At 41.7% G+C, this 12,926-nt stretch overlaps 2 protein-coding genes across 6 annotated transcripts in view; both read left to right on the top strand.

Annotated features, from left to right (window-relative positions):
- The window catches only part of API5 (apoptosis inhibitor 5), a 33,676-nt gene extending 28,081 nt beyond the window's left edge, over nucleotides 1-5,595 (top strand). The window contains exon 14 of one of the 3 annotated variants that reach the window (XM_054441673.2): nucleotides 5,336-5,595. In XM_054441673.2, the coding sequence (XP_054297648.1) occupies nucleotides 5,336-5,343 (8 nt within the window). In that variant the 3' untranslated portion in view covers nucleotides 5,344-5,595. Of the gene's footprint in view, nucleotides 1-4; nucleotides 2,106-5,335 lie in introns of those variants that run through there. The other 2 variants (XM_054441672.2, XM_054441671.2) reach the window with 2 other exon arrangements.
- Nucleotides 5,596-10,320: 4,725 nt separating this feature from the next.
- The window catches only part of TTC17 (tetratricopeptide repeat domain 17), a 137,861-nt gene continuing 135,255 nt past the window's right edge, over nucleotides 10,321-12,926 (top strand). Inside the window, exon 1 of one of the 3 annotated variants that reach the window (XM_054441666.2) lies at nucleotides 10,321-10,547. In XM_054441666.2, coding sequence (XP_054297641.1) covers nucleotides 10,389-10,547 — 159 coding nt within the window. In that variant the 5' untranslated portion in view covers nucleotides 10,321-10,388. The remainder of the gene's footprint in view (nucleotides 10,548-12,926) is intronic. The other 2 variants (XM_054441669.2, XM_054441668.2) reach the window with 2 other exon arrangements.

Genomic DNA, 12,926 nt, shown 5'->3' with positions numbered 1-12,926 from the left:
GTAGAGCAGAGAGGAGCCTTCAGGGGAAGTAGAGGTGGCCGAGGTTGGGGCACACGAGGAAATCGTAGTCGGGGAAGACTCTACTGAATAAGACATCAGCATTCTTCAGCGTTGTCATGAGCTTAATATACTTAAATTCTACTACTCATTGGATTGCCGGGGATGTCCCTTTAAACAGACTGCTGCCTTCAGCTAAAAACTTAATGTTCTTTATACCTTTGTATGTATGACCTACTTTTGTAACAGACCATGGTTGTGTCCAAGGTAAAACCACAGTGATATTTTTGGATGCTTTGTCTGCAATCTTGACTTGTTTTTGCAGTATCATTATCCAGACTTCAGATTGTGACTCTTTTAAACATCTTGATAATTTGTTGTTGAGAGTTGTTCATTCTAAAATGTAATGAAATTCAGTCTAGTTCTGCTGATAAAGATCATCAGTTTTGAAAGGTTACTGATTTTCCTCTTCCCTCGTAGTTTTTTGCCGAATATATGGAGAAGAGTAATGGTCAATCTTAACATTTTGTTTTAATTGTTTAATAAAGCTGCTGGGCAGTGGTGCAGCATTCCTACCTAGTGTCATAAAAGCAAAATACTTACATAGCTTTCTTAAAATATAGGAATGACATTACATTTTTAGGAGAAAGTAAGTTGCTTTGCACCGCTTACTTAATTCTTTTCCATATATTGTGATACAAACTTTTGAATATGGAATCTTACTATTTGAATAGAAATGTGTATGTATAATATACATACATACATAAGCATATATGTGTGTGTGTGTGTGTATATATATATATATGCATGCAGTGAAACTTGACTACACAACATAAATCACTTTTTAAATTCCAGGAACGGGTAGTCTGACACGGTGATTATCCTTTTGAGGCTGAATCCGTTATTAACTTGTTATTTAGGTTTTTACTTCCAGTAGCAAGGCATTCTAAGTCAGTTGCACTTACATGATTATTGTTATTTAAAACTAAGAATAAAGGCTGCATTTTCAAAGATAAATTGGAATTGCTATTGGTGAAATAACAACCAAAATACTGAATCTGATGTACATATAGGCTACAGGAAGAGATGGTATAATTTAGAATTTGGAGATTTAATAACCAGGGCTACCCAGAAAAAGTGACTTGATAACATGGTACCAATAAATAAGGGATGCTCTCTCGGTTTGCTTTTGCCACTTTCAAGATTTTAACTTCTCAGGTTATTAATCAAAATTATTGTATAAGTTAGCCAATAGAATTTTTAGGTTAAAACAACAGATGGGGGGTTTGTGGAGTGTTTAATGTCATGGGCATTTTTAGTAGCATAGACCCTTTGTTCTGCATTTGAATGTTTCGTATATTTTTGTTTCACAGTTAATCTTCCCTCCCCAAGTTTGCTATTCAAATCAACTGCCTGAATGACATTTCTAGTAGTCTGATGTATTTTTTTGAGGAATAGTTTGTGATTCCAATGCAGGTGTCTTCATTACCATTACCTCTACATTGCAGAAGAAGCAAAACTCCTTTATTAGAATTACTGCACATGTGTATGGGGAAAATAGTTCTGAAAGGCTAGAATGATACAAGTGAGCAAAAGTTGGTCAGCTTGGCTATGGAGTGGTCGCAATAATCTATAAACATTCCAAGAGACCATGAGCTGAACCTAAACTCCCTTGGAATCTGAACAAAGGAATATAAAATTGCCATTTGAAAACTGACCAGCTAATCTGGACCTCAGAGATAGATCAGCCAGTGGCCCAAAGCCATTTCAAGTACAGAAATTATATTGAGACTACAGCTAAATAAATTTGAACATTAAATATAATTTTACCACTTTTTCTCTTTATAAGCATATTTGTAAACTCAAAACTGAGTAGAAGTGACTTTACTTTCTCAAGTTTGATACTGAGTTGACTGTTCTCTTATCCCTCACCCTTCCCCTTCCCTTTCCTAAGGCAATAGTGCACAACTTAGGTTATTTTTGCTTCCGAATTTGAATGAAAAACTTAATGCCATGTATTTTTTTCTTTTGCAAGACACCTGTTTATCATCTTGTTTAAATGTAAATGTCCCCTTATGCTTTTGAAATAAATTTCCTTTTGTAATTTTGTTTTGTGTCTTGATGTGTTATAATTATGGTAACTTCAGATTCTTGCATAGTTATTAACATTTATTGATTGCTTCTACTGTGCCAATAGGCTGAAAATATGAAGATGGACAAGAACTGCTCTCCGCCTTCAAGGAGTTCAGTCTTTTTTTTTTTTTTTTTTTTTGAGACAGAGTCTTCGCTGTGTCTCCCAGGCTGAAGTGTAGTGGCACAATCTCGGCTCACTGCAAGCTCCGCCTCCCGGGTTCATGCCATTCTCCTGCCTCAGTCTCCTGAGTAGCTGGGACTACAGGCACCCACCACCATGCCCAGCTAATTTTTTGTATTTTTAGTAGAGACAGGATTTCACTGTGTTAGCCAGGATGGTCTCAATCTCCTGACCACGTGATCCACCCGCCTTGGCCTCCCAAAGTGCTGGGATTATAGGTGTGAGCCACTGCCCCCAGCCCATAAGGAGTTCAGTGTTGATATAATTTTGTAAATCATCTTTAATTTTGATCCTTAAAAATTCTGATTTGAATTTATTTTTAGGAGCTAATCTTCTGAAAAAAAGGATTTGGTTTTTTTAATCAAAGCAAAACATCAGATAATTGCCAAATCATCATTAAATAAATCATTTCTATCTTCAGATAATGTGCAAAGCAAGTTGGAACTTAGTAATTTAACTGCCAGGCTTTATGAAAGTATTCCTGAAGTAGCACTAAGGTTGGTTGTGAGTGTTTAAAAGCTGGGGTTTAAGTGGATCAGGTTAAGATAACTAAATTCCCTTGGTGATCACATCTAGGCCTATAGCTTTCTTTTTTTTTTTTTGAGACAGAGTTTCGCTCTTGTTGCCCAGGCTGGAGTGCAATGGCGTGATCTTGGCTCACCGCAACCTCTGCCTCCCAGGTTCAAGCAATTCTCCTGCCTCAGCCTCCCGAGTAGCTGGAATTATAAGTGTCCGCCACCACGCCCAGCTAATTTTTTGTATTTTTAGTAGAGACGGGGCTTCACCATGTTGGCGAGGCTGGTCTCGAACTCCAGACCTCAGGTGATCCACCAGCCTCAGCCTCCCAAAGTGTTGGGATTACAGGCATGAGCCACCATTCCCGGCCTTCCAGGCTTATAGCTTTAAATACTATCTATATGCTAAGGAATGCCAAATTTATTTCCCCATTATTTCTTGCCTAGAGTTTCGTAATAACCTCCTAATTGATCTCCCTGCTGTCACACCTAACTCTCTACAATCTGCTTGAAACACAGCAGCAAAGAGACATCTACTTTTCTGCCAGAAATTGTTCACTGGCTCCCCGTTTCAGAATAGTAATCAAAAACATTACCATGGCTTTTAATTCTGACCTCAGCTGCTATTCTTCCCCTTGATCACTCTGCCGCAGCCAGTTAGCCTCATGCAGGCCAAAGACATTCTCCTGCCTTACAGCCCTTGCACTAGCTAGCTACCTCCTCTAGTCAGTATTCCTTATATCCACACATCTAACTCCTTTTTCAAATCCTCGAAGCTAACCTTCTCAATCCTATCTAATACTACAATGCCCCTTTCCACCCCAATACTCCAGACCCACTTACCCTACTATATGCTCTCCAGTTTTATCAACTTGTATGTTCACTCTATCCCCTACTGCTAGAATATAATGTGGCTAAAATGCCCCAAAAGTAAAGATTTTTGCATGTTGTTCATTCATAATCCTAAGCAGCCAGAACAGTGTTTTGTACATGGTAAGCTTTCAACTCATAATAAGTTGAAGGCACTGTTTTAAGCCTAGGGGATATAGTGGTGAACAAAACAGGCAAACTCCTGGAGTTTACATTCTCTTATGCAGATCCTGAGAAACTTAAGCCTGTACCAGAGTAGTAAGTGCTATAAGGGTACTGAAGCATTCTAATGTGCTTCAGCTAGTATAGATAAAATAGTCAGAAAAAAGCCTCTGAGTGATTAATTGGAGCTGAGACCTGGATAATGATACCAAGCCAGCCTCGTGAAGACCTCAAGGAAAAGCATTTGAGATCGAGGCAACAAAATGTGCAGGACACTTAGCTTTTAAGAATGTGCCAAACTGTGTTAGAGAATGGGCTATCTCAGAGTTCTTAGATTCCTAACCTTGACCTCAGAAGTCCTAAGTTCATCCTCTACTACAGTAGTGAACTGCTTTCAGTAACTGAAAGTTAACACCATACTCTTTCTGACATTAGGAATTTTTCCTCTGGAAAATCATGGTTCCTTGATTCTGCCCATTTATCTGGCTGATTCAGGTCTGAGTAAATTTGACCCTCCTTGGGACACCTTTCCTCTCAAGTTGGTTACAGGACTACCTATTATGTGCTTCCTCAGTAGGTGGGTAAAAAACAGCAGGAGAGAGATCATTGTAATCAGCGTGATTGAAACTAAAGCTTAAACTAATATGAAATCTAACATACCAATAAAAACCTAAGATGACTATCTTGCTATCCTCAGAGCAGCCCTGGTGTCACTGTGAGTTTGAATCCTTGGTCTCGTCCATGGTAGCCCTCATACTTCAGACTGCCTGATCTATTTGCCAAAGATTTCTAAATGAAATTACTATATTAGGTATCCTCTGCCTCCCTTTTAAAAATCCTCTTCACTCACCGTGCATATTGATGTTGAAGAGTTACACAGGTAAAGCCCTTCTTGCTATAACCAGGCTCCTTTCCAACCTGTTCCCCTCCACCCTGCTTCCGACCAATTCAAAATTACTCTTAAAGACTTAATTATGGCCGGGCGCAGTGGCTCACCCCCTGTAGTCCCAGCACTTTGGGAGGCCGAGGCAGGCGGATCACAAGGTCAAGAGATCGAGACCATCCTGACCAACATGGTGAAACCCCGTCTCTACTAAAAATACAAAATTTAGCCAGGTGTGGTGGCATGCATTTGTAGTCCCAGCTACTAGGGAGGCTGAGTTAGGAGAATTGCTTGAATCTGGGAAGCGGAGGTTGCAGTGAGCCGAGATTGTGCCACTGCACTCCAGCCTGCCAAAAGGCGAGACTCCGTCTCAAAAAAAAAAAAAAAAAGATTATATATAGTAGGATGCCAATAATTCCTTCCATTCCTACTCAAACATGCTGTTTCTCCTATCAAGATGAATCTGTGTCCATCCACACTTGAATTTGGGCTAAGCTTGTTATTTTCCTTAACCAGGAGAATGCAGAAGTGATGCTTTACCACTTCTGGGGCCTGACCCTCTGAAAGCCTGGCAGCTTCCTTTTATTCTTTCAGCACCCTGAGCCACCCTGTAAGAAGTCTATGTAACTACCTTGTCTAAGAGAGGCCCAGCTACCCCCAGCCATTTCAACCACTCCAACTAAAGCACCAGACATCTTGGAGCCAGTTTGGAACATTTCAGCCTCAGCTGAGCTCCTAGCTGAATGCAGCCTTAAGAGTGACCCCAGCCAACACCAGGAGTAGCAGAAGAACCACCCAGCTGAGTCCGACAAACTGAAAAATAATAAATCATCTTTTAAGGCTTAAAATTTAAACCTCTAAGACTTATGTTGGTTTTATTACAAAGCAAAAGATAACAGAATGTAAGCCAGAGTGTTACCCTCCTCCCTAGGGGTATTTATATCTTAAATATTTTGTCTAAGGAATAGGCAGTATGTAAATCCTTTGCAATTTTCAGGTAAGGTGGCCCAAGGGAGGATATTAATCCAGAAAGATCATTCTATCAACAGAATGAATTCTAATTCATAACTTCAAGAATTCTATGATTTATAGTAATAGTAAATAAAAGACCTATTTGCTAAAATATGTTCAAAGACTAAATTATATGCAGTTAGGGAGTTGCCTATCATTCGTTGAACTAAGAAATCACAATTTGAGATATCAGCAATTTTGTCAACTGCCATCCTGTATTTCTATAAGTTTCATCTAAGAGGAAAAGTATAATGAAAAAAGAAACATCAGATCTTAGAACAACAGAATAAAAGAACGGTGACAAGTGATCTAGATGTGGGAAATTAGGAACAATTTTATTTAGGTTAAGATTTTTGTTTTATTCACACAAAATGGGAATGCTACATTTGGGGGAGCTAAAAAACTGAGTCAACAAACTATTTTGCACAGAAGCTCCAAGGAAGATAAAAATGTTAGTATAGGAAATGCTTCATGTCCTCAGTTGCTAGTGTAGGTAATTAAAGAATTGCAAGATGACAGGTCCCTGTATGGCCTTGGCCATGCCAGCTCTTCCCCCTCTTGCTTGCAATTTTCAGGCAGAATGTACTGAGAATGCAACATCCTGAGATAAGGAGGAAGCTTCCAGAACAACCTGGGCTGCGTCCTCATTTTTCCTAAAACAGGATGTTCTGCAACACTTGTACTCAGCAATCTCAGTTATACCCAGGGTACAAAACCCAAAGTGTTTTTGGAGTCCCTCATCTGTGCTGCAACATGGGGTATGTGCAGATGAGGCTCCATCTGCCCTAAGCAGCTTTCCTGAGCCATGGGATCAGCTAATCATGGATCCTCCATTTCTGTGTATCTTTGCTGCCTATTTGTAAAAAATTTGCTTTGCCTGACTTACTGTTTGAGTGTTCTGCCTCACCAGATTAGAACTAAGAACTTTTGCAAGAACGACTCAAGAGTTTGGCTGTTCAAAGTTTATAAATAATATCACAAAGCAGCATAGTATTGTCATATTACTGCTACAGAATTCAGAGGTGGCAAACAAGTTGACAGACATTTTTGCAGGCTAGGATTTCAACTGTATCTTAAATAGATTTGAGAAAGCAGCATGAGGAAAGGATTTTAGGCAGGGAACAGGAGCAAAAGTATGTCTAAATTAGTCTGTGATACTTAAAACAGTTCAGTGAAAGACTAGAAGAATGATACTTGGCAGTCAGGATCTGTGGTAGGCAAAATTCTAAGATGATCCCCAATGGTCCTTGCCCTCATAAAATCTCCCCTACATATATTAAAACATCATATTGTACACTAAATATATACAATTTTGTCCATTTCACCTTAATAGAGTAGAAAAGGGGGAAATTTCCTAACTTGACTATGTGGGTAAAACGTGAATATGATATCACTCCTGTGATTATAGGTTTGGATGTGGTTAGGGCCGCCAAAACTCATGTTGAAATTTGGTACCCAATGTGGCAGTGTTGGGAGATGGGGCCTAGTGGAAGGTTTCTGGGTCATGGGGGTGGATCTGTCATGAACAGATTAATGCCCTCACGGTGGTGGTGGAGGGAGGTGAGTTCTTGCTCTCTCAGGAATGAATTAGTTCTCGAGTGTGGGTTGTTAAAGAGTTTGGCTTTCTTGATTTGTCTCTCTTGCTGCTTCTCTCAACATGTGATCTCTATGCACACCCACTCCCCTTCTGCTTTCCTCCCTAAGTGGAAGCAGCGTGAGGCCCTTACCAGATGCAGCTGCCCAATCTTGGACTTTTCAGCCACCAGAATCATAAGCCAATTAAACCTCTTTTCTTTATGAATTGCCCAGCTTTAGGCATTCTGTTATAACAACACAAAATGGACTAAGATAATGTTATATGGCAAACGGAATTTTTGCAGACGGCATTAAAGTTACTAATCAGTTGAATAAAAAGGGATATTATTCAGATAGACCTTATCAACTCACATGAGCCCTTTAAGTCTAGGCTTAGAGATAGAGGAATTCAAGAGATTTCAGCAGCGGAAATATTCTCCTGCTTGCCTTCAAGGAATAACTGCCATTGTGAGAGCCACATGGTAGAAAACTGTGGGTAGCCTCAGTGTTAATGGCCACAATCAGCAGCCAGTAAGAAAATGGAGACCTCAGTCCTACATTAGCAATAAATTGAATTCTGCCAAGGACTTGAAGAATGAGCTTGACTGAGGACCCCCAAGCCTCAGATGAGATTGCAGCCTTGATATAAGCCTAGTGACACTGAGCCGAGAACTCAGTCACACCACAGCAGAAGACTCTTGCCCCAAGGAAACTGTCAGATAATGTGTTAAGCTAAGTTTGTGGCAATTGTTACACAGCATTAGAAAACTAATACAGGATCCCAAAAGATAAGAGTTATCATCTACAGAAAATAGGTGGTATAATAAAGCTATAGAAGCTATAATTCCACCCCTTTAGAGGTTAACTTGTGAAGGTCAAAGAAATTGCTGATAGCAAAATATGTGATGCTGGGGCCTTTCTCAAATTCCTCACTAACCTTCATTCATTCTCAGGCTCTCAGATCTAGAGTCAGGTGGATCTGAGTCCAAACCTGAGCTCTACCACTTAGCAATATGATCTTGGCCAACTTACTTAACTAGCCAGAGCTTGGTTAAGTTGTGACGATTAATAGGAACTATGCATGTACAGGACCCAGGATGTATTAAACACTCAAGAAATGTTAGATGATGATTATGATGTCAGCTTTATACACAAGAAATAGGGTTGACCTCTATGCCCCAAAAATAAGATGCTGAGACAAAAGGGATTCCATCATTTGCCACTTCTCTATTTTAAAATTCTGAAACACTCCCTATTGCCTATGTCTAAACTCCAAGAAACTCTTACAACATGCCACTGACTTCACCTTTTCTTTTCTTGAGACGGATTCTCGCTCTGTCGCTTAGGCTGGAGTGCAGTGGTGTGATCTCGGCTCACTGCAATCCCCGCCTCCTGTGTTCAAGCAATTCTCTGCCTCAGCCTCCCAAGTAGCTGGAATTACAGGCGCCCACCACCACGCCTGGCTAATTTTTGTATTTTTAGTAGAGATGGGGTTTCACCATCTTGGCCAGGCCGGTCTTGAACTCCTGACCCCAGTGATCCACCCACCTCGGCCTCCCAAAGTGCTGGGATTACAGGCGTGAGCCCCCGCGCCCGGCCAACTTCACCTTTTCACTTATTATTCTGCCTGAACCAGCACCTGAGCTCCAAGCCTTTTTTTCACCTGGTTGGTTGCTCTCTCCTGTACATATGCATTCATACACCCCCATTATCCTGTATTTTAATTGTTAACCTGCCAATAATATCTCACTATATTGCACACTGCCCAATGGTTACATTTCCATACCCAGAGACTATCAGAGTACCAGACAAAAAGCAAATAAGCCATATATTTGTAATGAAATGAATGTTCATTAAAGAACAAGAAAAGCTGTTCCTGCAATGAAGAAAAAAAAACACCAATGCTGTGGTTGTTTCTGTATTTCTATAGCGTGGTGTTTAAACACTTAGCAATTGCTCTCCTGCATACACTTGTGTAGAGAAGTGGTTAAACAATATTCTCATCCTTCTTTTCCCAAGGAGAAAACCAAAAGCATACAACCTTAAATAACACAGAGGGCAATCTTGAAAGACCTAAAATGACATATCTAGCAAGAAGCTGGCAGCCAAGCTTGTCACCTGCCTGACTGTTGGTTCACTAGAGGGAAGTGGTTCTCAAACTTTAATATGTATACCAGTCACCTGAAGCTATTGTTAAAATGTAGTCTGATTCAGCAAGTTGCGGGGGAGAGGGGGAAGAGCCGAGAATGTGCAGGTCTAAAAAGCTCCCAGGTGATGCCAATGCTTCTGGTCTCCAGACCTAGACCTCTAGCTTAGACCTGTGCTGACCAGTACGTTAGCCACATGCGGCTATGAAGCCCCTGACATATGACTAGATAAGCTGTCAGTGTAAAATGCCAATTTCCAAGACTTAGTTAAAAAAAAAAAAAAAACGAAACTATCTCAATGATTTGTACAGACCACATTGAATTAATATTTTGTGTATTTTGAGTTAAATAAAATGTACTAGTAGGGTTACTTCCCTCTATATTTTACATTCCACACGTGGCTCGCATTATAGTGCTACTGGACAGCGGTGACCTAGACTAACAACCGTCTCCATTCTGAAGCTTCCACTATTGTGAGACTTTAAGAATAAAAGCAACACCTCTCTTCCCATAGGTGGTTCGAAAGCACACCTTTTGTTCCCCAACTATCTACCAGAAATAAAACGAAAAAGCAAAGATTTAAAAAACAACAAAACTGAGTCCTCTCACTTCTGCTTAAGCTCCACCTAAGCCACTGCTTTTCTCTCCCTCTGGTTCCCACGCTCCGAGATCGTATCACCCACAGAAAAACAATAACTAAAAAGCGGTCTCCATTCCTGAAGCCAAGCTGGGAGAGGTGCCGAAGGTCGCCCTTCCTGGCCGCCGAAACCGAGGCCGACGAAACTTGGTAGTCAGCGAGCTACGCCCTCTCGGCTCCTCCTCCTGCTCCTCCTCCAGGGCCGACCTCTTCAAGATGGCGGGCGCTGGAGACTAGCTTCCGCTTCCGGTGTGAGCGGCCCGGCCGGGGGGGCAAGATGGCAGCGGCAGTAGGGGTCCGTGGCCGGTACGAGCTGCCGCCTTGCTCCGGCCCAGGCTGGCTCCTCAGCCTTTCCGCCTTGCTGAGTGTGGCGGCACGAGGGGCCTTCGCCACCACGCACTGGGTCGTCACGGAGGACGGGAAGATCCAGCAGCAGGTAGCGGCCGGGGCCTCCCTCTTCTCCCGTGCCCGCCCTCGCCCCGGGGGGAGTCCCCTGCTTGGCCCCTGGCTGTTGGGCTCCGCGCAGCCCCGCCCCCAGCCTACCCTCACATGGTGGTGGCACCGCGACCCCGGACTCCCTGCATTCGGACCAGGCACTTCCCGCTCCCCACTTGTCTCCTGGTCCTCGTTTGGCCGCCTAGAAGTTCTCACCCACCTCGCGGGCCGCGCGCCGCGTGGGGAAGAGTCGCCCAGCTGCGGGGGACGGGCCCTACGGACCTTTTTTAGCTTGGGGTTTAGAAATCACAGATTTCAGGATTCCTGCCTTTGGTGCCTCTCGTGTTCACGCGTCACCGGCCCTCCCCGAGGAAATAGAAAGCAGGTGGCAGCGCCAGGGTGTGTGCGAGTCCCAAGGTATGACAGCTTCTGCACCCCTAGCCTGTGGACCATTCGTGCTGTTCCCCTAGTCTCGTCTGTCACATGGTGGATTTCGTTTCTGGTTGTGTTGGTTTCAGCTTGTACCGTTACTGAGGTCAGCAGTGGCTCATTAGAAACAGCATAGAAACACTCCCCTTCCGAAGGAATGCTTGAAAGATGCCGCTGGTGGCGTTGCCTGCATCTTTTCAGCTGTTACTGCCCTCGTTTCCCAGTGTACTTTGCTTTGTTTCTTTACCTAGTTCCTGTGACCCAGCCTCGCATGGAGGATATGCGATTTCCTGGATTCTTGTATGCCTGAACTAATTCCTCAGAGGCGAGACTGCTTTTCTTATATAACTTTATGATTGCCTGCATTTTGTAAATGCTGCTCGTGCCTAACGAGTGCGTATGTGTGTTTTCCGCTACAGAATGTTGGTAAACTTACTGACTTCGAACACTTGAGAACAATCTTGAAGTGTCTAGCAGACATTTAGAAAGTGAAGTGTGTGCCCCATGCAATTTAGCCCACTGATCTAAAACGTTTTAACTAGTGTGGTGGGAAATTACTGGTCCTTTGGGTTGTGTGTAATGAATCATGATAGGAACACATTCCAACGTTTAAGGTGAGGTTTAGATTTAGATTTGCCGTGTAATGTAATTGCAAATTCTATCTCAAATATAATAAGTAAGTATAATTAAAAATCTGCCTAGGTATTCATGAGTGGTTTTCAGCATATCTGAGAAAAGACCGTGTTCCTATTGGGTAACGTTTTCTATGTAACATACATAAAGAACAGTTTCCTTTTCATTGCCATACGATCTGAGACTTTAAATATATGTGTATGTGTTTCAGAAACCCAAGAAAACACTGTAAGACCATATGTGAGTGCTGGTTGCTTCCACCCTTCTTTTGTTTCCTGATAGTGGTTTTCCCTGAGGTCTCTATGAAGACGTGGAATTAAGTCACTCCTGCTGCATTTTGGGGAGCCTTTCTCCTATTGGCTCTTCTGCAATATTGTTTTTGGCCACAGCTATTTATACTCTATGACATTGACTTCTCCTTCCCATTTTGGTGTCCTACCACTCAGCTGAAAAAGTAGCCCATCTAAAAAGTGAAAGCTGGTAGAAATGTTTTATGTATATGCTTAACATTACAATGGGAAAGTAGAGTCTGATTTTTTTTTTTTTTAAACAAATTCCTTCTTTTTGCACTTTGGATACATATGTATTAATGGGGGAAGGCAGGGGTTACTGGAAACTTGCCTCAGAGAAGCGGGGAAGAGCTGAAGAATCTTTTGGATCTCTGCCAAGTCACTCCTGAGCTAAGTAATTAGGCTTAAAGTTTAAAAAGCAAGATTTCTTTATTACATGACTTTTTAAGTGATCCTTTTCATTGAATTTTCCAATACTTTGCTATACATAACATTTACAGCGTTATGTTCAGGCAGCCACAAAATTTTATGCCAGAAGAAATAAGGTTGGTGTCTACAGTGTAACAATAAGAGGCCAGGGAAGGAAAGTTGGATTTAATCTGAAGAAAAGGCACCACATATAAATAAAGTAAAAGAGTTGGGTGCTGTGGTGAGCTACTGAGTTCCACTCTGATAGCTGATTGTGCATGACCCATGCTTCCCTTCCTGGCGATAATTTGTATGCAGGTAGAATCCAAACTCTCAATTTAGATCGTGATTAATTATAACATTTGTATATACTGTACTTAAGGACTTGAAAGATCCCATTAGTGTATGAAATCCATATATATTGCAGATTTGTACATTCAGAAACATAATTAAAAGCTTAGTGTATACAGATGCTCCTCAGCTTATGAAGGGGTTATGTGCTGATAAACCCATTGCAAGTCAAAAATACTGTAAGTCAAAAATGCATTTAATGTACCTACCAAACATTGTAGCTTAGCCTAACCTACCTTAAACGTGCTCACAATACTTACATTAGCCAA

The sequence above is a fragment of the Pongo pygmaeus genome, chromosome 9 (assembly GCF_028885625.2).
Source record: "Pongo pygmaeus isolate AG05252 chromosome 9, NHGRI_mPonPyg2-v2.0_pri, whole genome shotgun sequence".
Lineage (NCBI taxonomy): Eukaryota > Metazoa > Chordata > Mammalia > Primates > Hominidae > Pongo > Pongo pygmaeus.
This window is presented reverse-complemented; position numbering and strand designations above follow the sequence as displayed.